Source organism: Dromaius novaehollandiae, chromosome 1 (assembly GCF_036370855.1).
Source record: "Dromaius novaehollandiae isolate bDroNov1 chromosome 1, bDroNov1.hap1, whole genome shotgun sequence".
NCBI lineage: Eukaryota > Metazoa > Chordata > Aves > Casuariiformes > Dromaiidae > Dromaius > Dromaius novaehollandiae.
The window spans coordinates 120,020,945-120,037,837 of NC_088098.1; the positions used below are offsets into that span (position 1 = coordinate 120,020,945).

The window sequence follows — 16,893 nt, forward strand, 5'->3', positions numbered from 1 at the left end:
ACACAAGCAGGACACAGCTACAAGGTGCAATCAGGCCAGGGAGCTAGAAAGCACACTCGGATCCCCAAGCAAGATGCACCCCAAGTGGTTAGCAAGGCATAAAAAAGTCACTGTTAGGTGCCAATTACCAATGTGGCAAAAGATTCAGAAAAGCTAAGCGGCTCCAATAACTGGTTAGCAGAATAAGAAAGACAACTCATGCCTCCTGACTTACAGTCCAGTGTCCTCCCACTGAATCTATCCTTGGGTAGCTTAGGACCCCTTGTCACTTTCCCAGGGTGACTAGATTTTTCAAGGTTCAAGGAATGCCAACCCTATTTTACTGACGGTGCAGTTTGGCTTTGAAATTCACCTGGCAAAGCTGTCGGTACACCTTCTACACTGGATTTAGTTTATTATTAAGAAGCCCCCAAGGTGCAACGCAACATAACAGAATTGCTGAATTTCCACAGCAGCAAGTGTCACAGTTTACTTGTGAAAATATATTATTGGTATGGATACCCAGATTTTATAGCTTAATTCTTCTGATCTTAGCTATTAATTTAAAAAAAGCATGGAAAATGCCCAACACAAATTATCTCCAGGGTGGCCAAGGAAAAAAATCTCTCTCTCTGAGTTGTCTTTCTTCTCCTCGTGCTTTCCAGTAAATCAACTGGACCTCACTCATTGGCGCAGTTCTCTGCTTGTGCAAGCAAGTTAGGCTTAAACAAACTATTTCTCCCTTTGCAGAAAGGAGAAGTACCTCAAGGTAATCATGCTCTTGTGTTGACACATGGTTTATCCACTGTGGGTTACCTAACAGACAGTTAGGAGCTAGTCGTGTTTCTTGAGCTGTCTCCTGTTAGTGCCCTCTGCATCCCTTGAACTGGCGGAGTCAGGTGAGGATCAGCTGAGGAAACCTCACGGGGGGGGCCCGGGCTTCCTCATACCACAACATCCCTCCTGCAACGTTGAAGAAGCCAGCCGGTGCCGTCTCACGGTTGCAAATAAGCGTATGAGACTAATGAAATGTTAATTTATCAGGTTAGTAGCAATACTTCCCTGGGACTAAAAAAAGGGGTGCCGTGGCTCTGGCTAAAGCAACCAAACCAAGGACACCCCAGTGAGGCCGCCCGGAGCTTCCAAAACCCTCCCGAGCAGGCAGGCTGCCAACGCTGCTGCTTTCACCACAAACTCGCTGAAAGCGGCGCTGGAGGGTGGACACCTGGGGTCCGGCTGCACTTTCCACGCAGAAATCAGGACTAAAGCGCGCAAATCGTGCACCGGGCGGCAGGCCCCGCGCTTGCGCCGCTGCCCGGGCCGCACGGCAGCTCTCCGGGGGCAGCGGGGCCCCGCCGCGGCCCGGCTTCCCTCGGCGGGAGGTGGCGAAAACGGCGCGGCCCCGGCCGCAACCGGCGGCCCCGCGCGCGGCCCGCCCCGGCGGCGAGCAGCGCGGCCGCCGGCCCCGGGGAAGCGGCGCGGCGAGGGGCAGGGCCTGGCGGGAGGCGGGCTCCGCCACCGCCGCCGCCGCCTCCCCCCGCCCGCTGAAGAGCGCTTGCGAGGCCGGCGGCGCGGCACAGCCGCGCACACGAGCCAGCGGTAGCGGCAGCGGCTCGGCTGGCAGCACCTGCCCCGCCGCCGCCGCCTCCTCCTCCTCCTCCTCCTCCTCCTCCTCCTCCTCCTCCTCCTCCTCCTCCCGCCCCGCTCCGCTCCCGCGGGACGCTCCGGCCGCGATCGCGCCGGCGGCGCTGGCGTTGCTGGGCTCGGCCCCATAGAGGATATTTTGGCTGCGGAGAGGCGGTTTTCTGGTGGTGCCGCCGCCGCGGAGCGAAGCGGAGCAGCGCGAGGTGAGGCAGTGGCGGCGGGCGGGGGGAGCGGGGGGCGTCGATCGGCAGTTAGCGACCCGCTCCGCGGCGGCGGCCCCTGCGCGGTCCCTGCAGCCGCGGCGGCAGGCGGCGGCGGCTGCGGCCGTCGGGAGGCGCCTGGCCCGGCCGCGCCGGCCGGGAGGGGGGCGGCGGGCAGGGGCCGCCGCGCGCTGGCGGGGCCGTTGGCGCCGCGCTGGGGCGGGCGGGCCGCGGGCGGCCAGCGCGGGCGGCGGCAGGTGGGACGCGGGGTTGCGTGGCGCGGCGCGGAGCGGGGGCAGGCGCCGTGTGCCCGGGGCCGCCCGGGCTGGGAGGTCTCGCATCTAACCGCTGTGTGCACCGGGAGTCATCCCGGCTGCGGACTGGAAAGCAGGGCTCTTAGGACAGGTTTTTTCTTTTTTTTTCTTGTTATTTATTTTTTTCTTGTTATTTATTTCCGCGCTGTAAGATTTTTTTTTTTTTTTTTGGTCAGGGGCCTGAACCTGCCTTTTTTTGTTTGTTTGTTTGGGGTTTTTTTAGGACTATGGAGTTGTGTGGTGGACACTCGCGGGGCTGAGTTTTCCCTAGTGAGCGATTCCCGGCTGACTTTACCAATAGGCGAGCGCCTGGTTGTTGCTGGAAAGAAGTTGGTGATCGGAATTGAGGGGTATTAGTTAATAAGTGCCTGATCCTGTTGACCCTGTTCTGGTTCACCCACTCAACTACACGGGGGTGTCGAAGAAGGTGTCCTACCAGTTAAACCAATTATGGCTGGCGAGTCGCAGTCGTCGGCATTAGTGGAGGAGTTGGAAGTGAGGCCCAATCGTGTCCTACCGGAGTGTCTTTTCTGATCTTTCTTAGGCCAGCGGAAGGCCAACTTTAACCCTTTGTATCACAAACACCTGCATTGCCTTTTAGTCCCGTTTGGTTTGTGACACCTCTGAAAGTGTGTCCAATCTCCTGGACATGTGTCTGATCTCACGGCTGGAAACTTGTGTTGCCGATCAGTAGGAAGCTAATGTACGGTGAGAGAAGGCCACCGAAATTTCTAACAACCCGAGAAGCTGTGATTAGAGGCAGGAAGCTGGGATGCTAATACATGGAGACCCTGAGCGTGTTTCGTGTTGGACACAAGCTCTGTTGTCTAGTTTTCCGTAAGGTGCACAGTGCAGAGGCAAGGCCACAGAGCAAATGAGCGGTCTAGCATAGAAAAGCAGCAACTTGGGTTAATAAGCAATGCCATGTAACGGAGGCTTGTTACAAACCTTTTGTCTCAGTACTCTAAACACTTCCAAAGAATAATTTTAAAAAAAAGGGTAGAATCCTGTCCCTGTTAATCAATGGGAAAATTCCTGACAGGGTTCATGTAAAGGCCAGGATTGCCCCTGAAATTGTCAGAAATTATATTTATAGTACAGACTGCGGATCAGAACTAAGATTGCTAAAAATATGTGTAGTAATATCACAAATACCTTCCAACTGGTAAGGCTTTGATCTGGCTATCCCTTTATACGATAGCAGATATCAAAGGCAAAGCAAAGGGCACTGTAAAATTGCCATTTTTTTTCTTTTTTAACGCCCAACTGAATACTAGGATAAACAGTTGTTTAAATTGTGGCAAATTCAATGACGAGATTAGAGACACTTGCTGCGTGAGTCTCATACTGTGTAGAGTTCTTTGGTGCTCAATGAGATGTGTAGCTTGGATCAAATATTTGTATATGCTAATTGAAGTAAAATACACCAATCAGTATATTGCACTTTTGAGTAACATTAATGAAGTATAAGTCAACTATTCCTTTCCTATGCAGTTGGTTTATTTTATTTCAATTATAAGCCCCATATATCTAACAACAGTGAAGTCGAAATGTGCCTTTCTGATTAAGGACTTTTGATTTTAAGTGATCAGATATATAGGAGGATGAAAACGTTCCAAGTCTTTGGCTGTTGAATTTTTTTCCCCCCCTCTTGGCTTGTATGGACAGATTTTTAGTGAGTTGTCATCTTAAAATGCTGTGCTTGTTTTGTTAAGCTTTAATTTGCCATCTTCTTCTGAGCCAGTTTAAGATTGTATTTTGATTTCTCTGTGCTTTTCCAAAATCATTAAAATGGCTAGTAAATCGCTTTGTAATAAGTAATCACAGTTTTGTGGAAATATTAATAACAACCCCTGTGACTCTTTATTTAAGTACAAATTTACATGTCCAGACAATTTCTGTGGAGCAAAAGAAATTATACAGTGCTGTAGAAAAACTAGAAGGAAAAGTGTTGAGAGATGGCTTGCCTCAGTGTGGTCTTATAAGGTATCATTTACAGACACCTGAATTACAGCATCATGATTAAACCTGAACAATGGCCATAAACCTGGCTTGCTTCCTTATGTTTGATCTCTCACAGGTTAGTAAAAGGATGTGAATCTTATCACCATATTCTTTCAGTCATGTATAAGAGAACAAGTTATACAGGCATCATACAATCCTGTTCCTTGTGGTACAGGCAGCATGGTAGCTTTAACTTCAGTACTACTGAAGTACTGTTATCGGTCCCGTTATCAACCCTTTAAGAAGAGCATTTTGCTACATAAACACTTCCAATTTAAACTGAAGCCTTCCAAACGTTTATAAATATGTTAATCCTGTGCTTATGAAATGTGCAAAATAACATGGTTTGGGGATGCTTTGTCTAGTAAAGGAAACAGATTGCTAGTATTTGGAATCAGCTTCTCTGATATTTCATAGAGGGCATGAGACTATGAAATGGATGAGTGCTAGAACGTGAAGGCAGACCACGACGAGTGCTCTGTCATTTGCCTTCTGTACCTTGGAAGGGAAAGACCAGAATGAATCATGGCATGTGAGCAGGAATGTTGTAAACAAAGATCCCACAAAAGTTAATGTTTAAGATAACAAGTAAAAACTGGAAAACATCTCAAAGCAATAGATACTTGATGGACATAGATAGTTTTAAAAGCCTACAGAAGTTCTAACAGATCGAGATACTAAAGCCCTCATCTTCAATATCAGAAGTTGATCATCCTCTTCTTTTCTCATAACAACAACAACAAAAAAACTTTAACTCCACTTCTGTGAATAGGCTTCCAGTTAAAAAGCTGCTTAAGCAAAACCAGAATCAGGCCCTGAATAGTCAGGATGTGAGTACCCTAGAGGAAAGCTTTCTTGGTATCTTATTGAAATAATACTCCCAATGAAGAAACATGTAGTCCATGCTAAAGTAGCAAGATGCATCTGTTAACGTACTTGCTTCCCCAGTAGCAATGTTTTTCATGTGACGCCTTTCGTTTTTCAGATGAGTGATTTTGGCATCAGGAACATGGATCAAGTAGCTCCTGTGTCTAACATGTACAGAGGAGTGCTCAAGGTGAGTTTTCTTGAGCTAGTGGCTTCTAAAACCGAGTGGTCTGATCTCCCTGTTAGTGCATATATGGTATTCTTATTAATGCTAACAAAGGAATTGTACAACCATGCCAGTGTGAACGCAGATACATGATGTTTTTAGCAGTTTGCTTATAACGTAGATTACTTCTAGAGTATTCCCACTGAATTAAGCGTGTGTGTGAATGAGCACTACTGAAGCAGGAAGACATAAATCTTATACCCCCTGAGGTCCCCCCCAGGAAGTTTTTCCCACACTACAGCCTAAGAATTTGAAAATAAGAGGTAGACAAGAACTGATCTCAAATTCATTGGAGTCAGGGAATTTTTGTGTAAATAAAGTCATAGGATTGGCAGTACAGGTGTTCTTTATGTATTTAACTTTATGAGACTGTCAGAGCACTGTTCTGATATGACCAGTCAGGTCTGATTCATCCAAGAGCCTTGTATGAAAAAAGTAGGTTATTCACTTATTACATGCAACTATATCAAACGGAAGTCCAATACAATGTAAGAAACCAAAGCTAGTTATTAAATGCATTTTTCCATTAGATAGACTGTGGCTGTTACCTTTCTTTAAAAGGAATTTGCAGACTGAGGGCAAATGAGAAACAAACTATGAAGACTCATAACAGTCTGAGTGCTCCTCCCACCCCCCAATCATGCAAGCTGCTTTTTATCCCAGTATTAATTTTTTTTCGTAGCATAGATTAATGTAACTAAATAAAGACTAGCAAGATGCTTCCTGCTCTCATTAACTTTGAGGAATGTCAGTGTTTTGAAGACTCAGTTAATGAGTCTTTGGTATTCTGACTTCTGTGATGTTTTTATGTCCTCTCTTAACTTTCTCTCCTGCTCATAACAATGGCAAAATCCAAAAAAGATCCTCCAACTTAACAGCTGTGTACTCTTTCACACAATAGTTGTTCTAAGCACTTATTCGGTGATCACAGTTGTCATATAATCAAGTCAAAATCAAGACACTCTTCTACTATTTTGTAGCTGTTCCCATTTCTTCTTAATTTGTTCTATAATAGTTACCCTTATATATATGTTTAAAAGACAAAATGGTTGTCACTAATAGGGCAAGCAGAATTTCTTCCATATTGATTTTTGCCTGTATTACTATTAAAACAAGAACCTGCTTAAACGTTAATGTTATCCTTTTTGAAATATGAAACCAGTACAGTATGGATTTTACTCATTCACATGCCACAGCATTTTTTCCAGTGACTCAGGATAAGGGTCAGCTATTTACATAAAATGCAGGAGTTTCCAGATTATGTTGAAAGAACTTGCCCTTTCTTCTAGGTATTAGTGATGAGTCAGTGCTTTTATCTAGTAATGTGTAAAGAATTTTTTACTAGTAAATTTGGCAATTATTCTTAAGTTGTTTCATTTGGATGTGAGCTTTTTCGTGGCTTCACTTTGACTCTCTCCTATACTTGTCATGGGTACCTGAACAGACTCCACCATTATCTCCACTGGTGAGCTCTCAGTGGAGGTTTCTGAACCCAGTTAACCCTTAGAGGCATGGTGTTGTTTCCTTTACCAGCTTTTTCTTCTGTGGATTGTATAGTTTCATAAATTACATGCTGGGATGAATAGCAACTTGCTATAAAATACAACTAAAAAATTACAGTCCCTAGTTTCCTACTAGTGTTATTGGGTATTTTTTGGGGGGGGGGAGGGGATGGATGAAAAGACACTTGGTACAAAAAACACTCCAAGTGCCTTAAAACCTTGTAGGTTTTAGCTAGGGAATTCCAGGAAGAGTTAATATTTGCCATTTCAGAAACATGGTTCAGGTTGCTACTGCATAGCACATGAATACTGCCCTGAAGAATCTTGGCCTTGTCCTCAGCTAAATTCTCTGACTTGCAGTAAGCCAGCATATGAGTGGATGCCTAAAACAAATAAGCATTTGTGAGTTGCCATGGTCTCTAGCTCCCCAAACTGCAGTAGCTGCCATGTACGTGCTGTAGCTTTTCAGAACAATATTCTATCCTCAGGTGCTTTTAAAATCTCAGCAGCAATTTCTACCCATTCTACCTGTCTCTATTTGTTGCAGATACTGTTTTCTTGTGACTAACGGACAAGTTGCATAAGTTGTTTTTAAAGTTGTTTATTTCGTCCTCTTCTCCGGAGCTCACCCCCAAAAGAAGACTTAAATGGCTGGAGAGATCTAAGTAATAGTATTTTGCATCTCTATCATATGCGCCTGACACAAGTCAAGTTTGAAAGAGATCTTTGAAAGTTGCGTAAATCCACTGTAGGTTTTGCACTGGCATTTTTTTCCCATAATTTACCAGTCCTGCCTCTGTTTTAATTTGTACTTTTCAGAGGGATAGTAGGTTTAAAGGGTTAAGGAAATACTAAGTTTTCTTCCAAATATACCCATAAGTCAGTCATTTCAAAAGTTAAAATATATACATGCATTCTCTATTATTAGAAAGCCTCAATTACAGGGAATTTTAAAATATCCTTGCTTGGCTTTACTTTAACCTGCAGATCATGCCTTGCAACTTACACTGTAGTCTGAATATTAGTTGTTTCATTTTATCAGAAGCTATACTGTCATTATATTTATATTTCAAAGGCACAGGTTGGTCAGTTCAAAATAGTGATTGTGCATGGTCTCCAAATCTAGGAAACCTAACCAGCCACTTCCTAGCAGTTCTTGGCAGTGCTCTAGCAAATTGCTCACAGTGTTTTTTATTTGTTCTGTTGCTTTGCAGCGTCAACCAGCATTTGACACCTTTGATAGTTCAAGCTCTCTCTTTGCTGGATATTTTTTCTCACTAAATGAAGATCAAACACTTCAAGAAGTGCCAACAGGATTTGATTCTACTTCTTATGGTAACTTTTCGCTTTGTTCCTTAGTCCGATCAGCAGCTCAGAAAGAAAACTGGGTCGTCTAACTAGTGTTTGATCGCTATTCTCTTACAAGTACAACATGGATTTCCTTTTAAAAAGTGTTTTAGTACACAGGAGCCTGTGTATGTATTTGGATTTTATGTACATGTGTTGCTCTGTTGATAGTTGCTGTTCTCTGTACTGAACGGGGATGGGAACTGGGATTCATTAGCCTAAGCTGTCCATGGAAGAAGCCTTAGCAGATACTAAAACAGGGCTAAGGCTGTTTTAAATTTTTAAATTTTGAAAGTTTTAAATTATATGTAATTAAACTTATATTTTAATTTTGTCTGAGACGTTTTAGGTACTCTGCAAGCCCCTGTTTTGATCCTCTGATGTTAATTCCCAGGGAACAAAATCCTTATTCCTTTTCCCTTTGTTGGGTTTGTTTTATGTCTCACCTTAAAAATAGGGGTGGAGGTGTTTACAAATCTTTTTAGTAGGACAATACACACCAAGAGTTTTCAACAAATCCTTGCCAAAACTCCCTAACTAGCTTTTTTTTTTTTTTTTTTTTCCCTACAAAGAAATGTAGATATCTTTCCTGTTGCTGTCTTTATCCCTCCTTAGGTAAGCAGGGAAAAAACTTAAACGTCTAACAGCCACCAGCCTTTTGTTCTAATGTGATTCTAATCAGTCACTAGCTCTGGTCAGCAAAGCAAGTCCTAGCAGATATTGAGGATGGGTGTGGTAAAAACAGAAGTTAAGCACACACTGGTAATGAGCTCCGCTTGCTGGGTTAGTTGGGGCTTGTACATAGTCAGGATCTAGGAAAACTAGAGGAGCAGAACAGCTTCATGAACTGGTCTGAAGTCTGATAACCCATCGCATGTATGTACCCTGTCACTGTTACAAGCCTCTAGGAGTGACATAGCAGAGGTCCTTCAAATGAAATATGTGTGCTAGTTTTCAGAGGCTCTCTGAAGTGTTCAGAGATGCAGTGGTGAAATGGATAAGGCATCCTCAACTGTCCCCTAGTTTAATGACACCGTCACAAATAAAATATCAGTAAAAGTTTTCTTATATTGAAACATGTAGGAGGTATTGTTGATTTTTCTTCAACTTGGGGGTTCTTTCATAGTTAAATGAGACATCTCCAGGTGAAAACTGCCCAGTAGGGAAGATTGGGTGGAGGCTAAATTTGTTCTTAAAATAGTCCATTTGCAAACCTTTTTTTTTTTCTTAAAAAAAAAAAAAAGTGAGTTATACAGGTTAGTGATTTGCAGGCATAGGATGATACTGATTTTTGAATTGTATTACGTTGTTTAGACACTGGGTACCAGCTTCTGACTAGTCACATTTGTTTGGTTCGGTTGACCGAATAAGGTATAACACCATATACTTGAGTGACTGAGAGATGCATGGAAAGGTCTGAAATACAGTCCATTGGAAAACAATGTTAAATATCCTTGCAATCTAGTTCTTCATAACCCTACTATGAATTACTTAGTTCACAAGCTAAATGATGACTGCCTGGAGTTAACAGGAAGTCTGAGGTCAAAATGTAGATGAGAAAATAGGAAGAAGCAATCTCATGTTTTCTGAAAAAGTAATAATAAAATTTCCCTGCAACAAAGGCATGCTGTGTAACTACTGAGAGTCAGTGAGGATCTATAGCATTGGAAACTGCAAAGCTTTATTGCTGCAAAGCTTTATTTTAGCATGATGCAATTTTACCAACTCAATATGACAAAGTTATTTTAGTGTTGACATATTCAGTCAAAGACAGGACAGTCTAAAAATAGACCTACCCTGCTTGTTTCTGTTTTAAAATACATGGTTTCTAGTATCCTCTTCTTATTCTTCAGGTAGTATGGTGAAAACCTCTTTCGTTGGCATAAATGTTAATGTATCTTCTTTTCCCTCCACCCTTTTTCTTTCTTGTAGAGTCAAACAACTGTGAATTGCCTCTGTTAACCCCGTGCAGTAAGGCTGTGATGAGTCAGGCCTTGAAAGATACTTTCAGTGGTTTCACAAAGGAACAGTGTCGGCTGGGTATCCCAAATAGTAAGTGTTTTCTATTTATAAGCTCTTTTTTAATGCTAAGGAGGATGCTGAATAGTGATTCTTTTAAAAGAGAAAGAGTGATGTCAGAACGAAATACAAGAATGGATCCTATGTGAATCTGGCACAGCTTTAGTTGGAAAGACTAGACTTGCTGGTATTAAAAATGGGTGCACGGAGAGCTTATATTTTGGCAACATAAGAGAGAATCAAATAAACTGAGGACATACAGCCTCTAATTAAGGGGGAATACAGAAGGAAAATAGAGCACTGTTTTTTAAAAACAAGAATAAATTGATTCTGATGTGTGAGCTTCAGAACTAAGTAACGTGGATTAACAAGTCTTTCATTCACTGCCTTTTAACTAAGGTTATTTGGGGGGATTTACAAAGGTCAAAGTGTTATCTCTATATGCTGGACACTTTTTATCTTGCAGATCCCTGGCTGTGGACTGAACAGCAGGTTTGCCAGTGGCTTTCATGGGCTACCAATGAGTTTAGCTTGGTAAACGTGAACTTTCATCAGTTTCTTATGAATGGTCAAGACTTATGCAACCTGGGCAAGGAGCGTTTCTTGGAATTGGCACCTGATTATGTGGGTGATATTCTGTGGGAACACCTGGAACAGATGACAAAAGGTAGATATAAAGCCACAAAGAGCTTCTGTTCTAAGATTCTTCTAGTAAAGACAGGAATAAGACTCTTTCAACACTTACTTTACTATGAGGGATTTTTATTACCTAAGAAAACTCAAAATGAACTTTAAGATTTGGTTAATAAAAGTATTATCAAAAATATCTAATATCCTGTGTACACAGAGCACAAATGCAGATATCTGCAGAAGTATTCCCTGCTCAGGCTGAGTACCTGTTTCAGTCAAGTTTTATTTAGATCAGTTACTGAAATAAAGGAGATCAGGATAGGGCTCTTACAATGGCTCATTTAAAAAAACATATATTTAATCAAAACCTGGACAAAACGGTCACTTCTTTTTACAAGTATTTTGTTTTTTCCTGTAAGGTAATGTTTTCAGATAATTCAGTGAATGAATGTAAGGATATCAAGGAGGCTTGGATGTGCTCTTAGGTGAAAACTAATGATATTGCTAAAACTCTTCATACAGTGGCCTGAGCATTCAACTGGTTTTGGAGGATAAGGTTCAGCAGCTGTCTGTGTGCAGGATCTGGACCTTATTACACACTGCAGTTGTTTTTTGCTATTTGGGACTGTTTTGTTTTGTTTGTTTGTTTTTTCTCTGTTAAGTATAAAGATTCAATTGCCATGATATTTTACCTACTGGTAATTGCCTTTTTGAGAGTTTGATGCAGTGTGTTTTAGTAAAATTCATGTGAATCGTGTCCCCAAAATACTCAAGAGAGCTGGAAGCTTCCCATGGCATACAGGTCCAATCTATAAAAATGAAATTTTCCCTTTTTTCCAGACAGCCAAGAGAAAACGCAGGATCAATATGTGGAGAACTCTCATCTCACCTCAGTTCCTCATTGGGTCAATAATAACTCCTTAAGTAAGTATTTTAAATAGTTTGACATTTTAGATCTGTTATGCTTGTTCTAGGTGTGTCGCAGATTCTAGTGAGGAAAAAAGAAAAAGCCACAACAGAATAGTTACTGTGCTTTAGGAAAACTTCAACTGCTACAGTCTTTTCTGGTACTGTTTGCCATCTAATTCATATCAGAAATCTTTTGAAGAGCAAAGGCTATGAAAAATCAGACTTTCTTCTGGTATGCCAAAGCCTGTGTCTGTGGAACAGAATGACCAGACCCATCACTAGCAGACTGAATCAAAAAGCAGTATTACTAGGAAACATTAGGAGTCATGGTTAGGCCTTTTTGAAGGCTATGGAAGCATAACAAAACTTTTGCAAATATATGGCATAACTGTAGGGACAAAGTGCTTGTTTCTTTAGATTATTTGATTGGTGCTGTATTTTATTGTCCCACAGTAAGTCTCTAGTTCAGCCTCATTATCTCTCTTAATGATGAGAGCCTTACTGAAAATCACCTAGACTTCTCCAGCTTTTTCTGTTGTCCTGCATTTTCTCTGAAGAACAAACAATGTATTATGTTTGTGATCTGCAAGTTGTAGAAGGCAATGTACAGAATTTGATTTGGAGGCCATTAGATGGGAATCTGCTCCCTAACTTCAGTAGCCTTTCTAATAGGTCTTGTAGCATCACTTTTCCATAGCCAGACTTTCATGGAAAAAATAGTTATTAGTGGCACAGCTATAGTGGGATACCTGCTGTTTATTAGCCTGTTTCAGGGACATCAGAGAAAATATTTAATTCATTCTCTTTTTTGTGTTGTTTTTTGTTTTTTTTCTCTCCTTCAGCAGTTAATGTGGATCAGGCCCCCTACAGCATGCAAATGCCTGGGTACCCTAAAGCCCTCAGTTACCCTAAACCCAGTATCTTGAGTGACATCTGTCAGACTTCCACGGGACCAAATCTTCTCAATCCAGAACAAGAATTTCCGTTGTTCCCTAAAACCCAAGTAGATGCAGTTGGCGTGAACTATTGTGCAGTAAACCAAGACTTCACAAGAAGTAATCTGAACTTGCTGATAGATAATTCTGGTGAGACATTATCCATATGATAACTGTGGGTCTAAAGCCATATTCTACATGTTTTTCCCCTCCTTTGCATAGTTCATCTCTACAAGCTAGACTGAGGGGAATAATAAAACACTTCTTGCTCGCTCTCTCAATCATTTTTTTTTCCTCCTTCCTTTAAGGCAAACTTAGAGAACACGAATCTAGTGACAGTGGGGCAGAAAGTTATGAAAGCTCAGATTCAATGCTACAGTCTTGGAACAGCCAATCATCATTAGTGGACTTACAGCGTGTACCATCCTATGAAAGTTTTGAAGATGACTGTAGCCAGTCCTTGTGTCTGAACAAACCTACAATGTCTTTCAAAGACTATATTCAAGAAAGAAGTGATCCTGTAGAGCAAGGGAAACCAGTTATACCGGCAGCAATTTTAGCTGGCTTTACAGGTACGTAGTGAAACAAAATGGTCACTCCTCTTCTTGTGTAACTTCAATATTTTCTATAAATGCATGATAAAGTTGTGTAGTTGTAAGGTAGTCTCTTACTGGGAGACCACTGCTCATGACAAGTTTCAATTTTAAATGTTGCTAAAGAAAATCTCATTGGACTATCTGTCCATGATAGATACGTGTAGGTACCTGTTCTTACAGACATGCCACCAAATTGGAATGTATTTTTTGCCTTCTATCTGTCTAAAGAAGAGGGAAACTTTGACAATCTCCCATATTTTCGGCGAGTTGTAGTCCTTACTGAAATCAGTTTTCCCTCTAGAATATTTGCCAAGTCAAGGATTGTAGGACAGGCCCTAAAGCTTGACTACAGCTGCCAGGAGATGGAAGCAAGGGGTAGGGAATCTTATATAGAAGAGAAAGGCATATTTTGTTTCAAATTCTTTCTTTTCATGAAAAAGCTGACTTGCTTTAATTTAATTTTAACATGTTTTTGAGCAGAATTATGTTACAGAGAAAATCTTAGAATTAGTCTTCTTTTGATATTAAAAAAAAAAAAAGCTGTCAGGGTTATTAAAAGATTTTTCCTGTGATGTGCGTATGGCTATATTCATTAGCTGTGGTAAAAGCTGGCAGAAGTGTTAATTCTGGGGTTCTCCCCTTCTCCCCATCCCCAACAGGCAGTGGACCTATACAACTATGGCAGTTCCTTCTGGAGTTACTGACTGACAAATCCTGTCAGTCATTTATTAGTTGGACTGGAGATGGATGGGAATTTAAACTTGCTGACCCAGATGAGGTATGTGGCTAATTGTGATGAACAAGAAGATTTAGGGTCTATGGACCTATTCTTGAAAGTAAAGCATTTACACAATTAGACACTTGCTGAAATCTCTTCATCTGTAAATGTTTTTTATATGGTCAGGATTGCTGTGCTTTTTTTTTTCTTCCCCTCCCCTGCCCCAGGATATCAGTATCTGCTTAATAGTTATAAGAACACTTTGTACAGCTTGAAACTTAAAGGTAGTATAGGAAATAATTTCTTTTTGACTGTATAAATAATACTATAAATTAGTTTACTGAATGTAATTTAATCAACAATATTCAAGATTGCAAAACAGCATGTGACAGTTACACCAGCTGTTCTAAGCATCACAATTCTTAGATATTGTAGTGCTGCTTTTAAAATACCTTAGGTGCTTAAAGCTTTAGTCATTAAAAATAACTAAAATATGCTTTAACTTTCCTACTGTTCACTGTATCAGAAAATGATTGTATTAAGAGGCATGATACAAAGTTCACTGAAGCCTTAAAGAAAAAAAAAGTAGGAGGGGTCATTTAACACCAAGGAACTCCATATAATTCTTTCACTTAAAGAACTGCCCCATGCTACTCAATGGCAAATGAGCTCTTTAACAGCATCATCTTTGAGAGGGCACTGTATTTCACTTAAATTTGTTCTCCATAAACAGTTTTGCAGCAATCAGTATCATGATAGGCCCATCTACTGCAATAGGTACCCTTTTCATTGATATTTGCTATCAGCTATTTTCTCCTGTTCGTGTTAGTCAAACTGCTGCCACTGGTTGCCTCGGAGTTCAGTTGAGAGTTTAGTAACCAACTCTCCCGTTAACCCAAGTTCAGGATGTCAGAAGCATATAAAGTGCTCTGACTGATGAGAAGGTTTTAATAACGGCATTTGTCAGCCACTGACTGGAAGAACATAGCTTGAATAAACACTTTACACTTTGCTTTGTTTTTGGACTGATAGGTGGCACGGAGGTGGGGAAGAAGGAAAAACAAGCCAAAAATGAACTATGAGAAACTGAGCCGAGGCCTACGCTACTATTATGACAAGAACATCATTCACAAGACTTCAGGGAAACGATACGTATATCGCTTTGTATGCGACCTACAGAACTTGCTGGGGTACACAGCAGAAGAACTTCATGCAATGCTAGGGGTGCAGCCTGACACAGAAGACTGAGCCCGGTGATCTCAGGCTGAACTAGCAAAGATCACATGTTGGAACTGTGACTTGGAACCATCTGTGGTCAGTTCTCCTGACTGCTCAGATTGGTGCAACTGTTAAGAAATAAGGACCTTCACTGATTTTGTAACCAGGAAAGGTTGGAAGGAAGTGGCCTTATTTCATCAGTGGCTTCAGATGTTGCCATGTCAGGCGCTTGAGCAGCATGGAAGTCAGCACAGATCCTAGCTGTGTCACGAAGATGCAGAATTGCTCTAAGGTTAAGCATTTCGGCTACCTATACTGCCATATAAAGCATTTTGGCTACTTACACTGCCATATAATAATGGGTTGGCTTTAAAACCAAAGGTTGGATGAGAAACCAGTGATGCAGCAGAATTATTGCTCAGATTGTTAAAGTACCATCATCCTTGCTTATATCATGCAATTTATTTAAAAAAATAATTTATTTTAAAAGAACAGTAAGAAGAATTGGTATTAAGTATTTTCTTCTAAAGCACGTTTTACTGTCATTATTACTCCAGAAGTGTGCTGCATAGGTACATAAACAGTCTGTGTCCAAAACAAGATGTAGCAACTGTTTAAAAAAAAAAAAAAACAACAAAAACCCTTTTAAGAAGGGAATGAAAATCGTACCATTTCAATATTCAGTTTGTATATACTCTGTGATTCTTTTTGAAATTCTTTAATGTTCCTATTTAACAGATACTGTATAGTGTAAATTAAACTAATTGTATGTGTATTGAAATAGGACGAATGTAAACTTATCAAATGGTTATTTTATGTTTGTCTAGGATATACAACCTTCTGAAAATATTTAATTGGCCTGAGAGACAACGTAAGTGCTCAGCATGCATGCATATGGTATGCCTATCACATGAAATGTGTAAGGGGGGGGTTGGCTCCATATTTTGCCAAGACTGATGCTGGCAATTCTTTGTGCATTTTGGCTTTTTTACAAGAACATAATATTATATTCTGGGACATAAAGGGCCTATTTGTGGTTTCTTCTGTAACTGAAAATGAAAATATTAATATGGATAAAATTACCTTTTTTTCCTTTATAAATGGCATATGTTTTTCAACTTCTATGCATGTCCTTTTAAAAAAATTTATATACAAACCTATTTTTTCAGTTGACTTGTCTCTTCTTCCTGCAGTTTATCCTGTATGATTAAAATATGAATTCTATTTTTGGAAATAACTGTGACTCCTTTTCAAAGATCAGGAGGGATTTATGTAGCAGCTATTTTTACTGCAAAAAACAATTCACTGGAAAAATGTACTTTGTACGAAAGCTTTATTTTTTATCTGAGCTTGATGTACATTTAAATGTGTTGTACAGTGTGAGAGGTTTAAAAATATGATTCTTTATTAAAACCTCTTGGGAACAAGAAAACAAATGGTGTATGTGCTTTCCTAATTCAGAAAGTTTAAGAAGGGAAGGAGGGGGAGAGTTCTTATTCCATGATGAGTTTCTCTTCTAGACTAGCTTAAACATCTGAAGGGGGAGGGGGAGAAAAAAAAGAAATACAGAGTTTGTTGGAGAAAAATCTGCGAGAATGGATAGGCTGATGATCTTGAACCAAGCTAAATGTATGCGAATACTTGCACAGCTCCATCTGCATTCGTATATAATAAACTAGAAGTTAATGCCTTTGAGCTGTGCCTTTGAAAGAAAATGAGAATTTCTGAACTGTGTTGCGAAGTAGTGTAAAACTACTGGTAAATGGGGGAGAACAGAGGCATCTT

General features: G+C 40.8%; 1 protein-coding gene across 5 annotated transcripts; it reads left to right on the forward strand.

Annotated features, from left to right (window-relative positions):
- Window positions 1–993: 993 nt before the first annotated feature.
- ETS2 (ETS proto-oncogene 2, transcription factor) lies at window positions 994–16,544 on the forward strand. Of its 5 annotated transcripts, none has more exons than XM_064525148.1 (10): window positions 994–1,023; window positions 5,127–5,198; window positions 7,951–8,071; window positions 10,016–10,135; window positions 10,569–10,769; window positions 11,573–11,656; window positions 12,484–12,726; window positions 12,885–13,148; window positions 13,832–13,950; window positions 14,923–16,544. In XM_064525148.1, exons 1-10 carry the CDS (start codon window positions 1,009–1,011, stop codon window positions 15,136–15,138), a joined length of 1,455 nt encoding a protein of 484 aa, XP_064381218.1. In that variant the 5' UTR covers window positions 994–1,008; the 3' UTR covers window positions 15,139–16,544. The 5 variants fall into 5 exon arrangements, with proteins under 5 accessions (XP_064381218.1, XP_064381225.1, XP_064381210.1 ...); XM_064525155.1 differs by lacking the exon at window positions 994–1,023 and adding an exon at window positions 1,537–1,826; XM_064525140.1 differs by lacking the exon at window positions 994–1,023 and adding an exon at window positions 4,158–4,217.
- Window positions 16,545–16,893: the final 349 nt, after the last annotated feature.

Excerpts from the sequence above, each read along its gene's own strand:
- ETS2 (XM_064525140.1), top strand. The coding sequence starts at position 4,173 with ATGGCCATAAACCTGGCTTGCTTCCTTATGTTTGATCTCTCACAG. Across the intron at positions 4,218-5,126 it reads TTATGTTTGATCTCTCACAG|ATGAGTGATTTTGGCATCAG; the intron begins GTTAGTAAAAGG and ends TTCGTTTTTCAG. Across the intron at positions 5,199-7,950 it reads TGTACAGAGGAGTGCTCAAG|CGTCAACCAGCATTTGACAC; the intron begins GTGAGTTTTCTT and ends GTTGCTTTGCAG.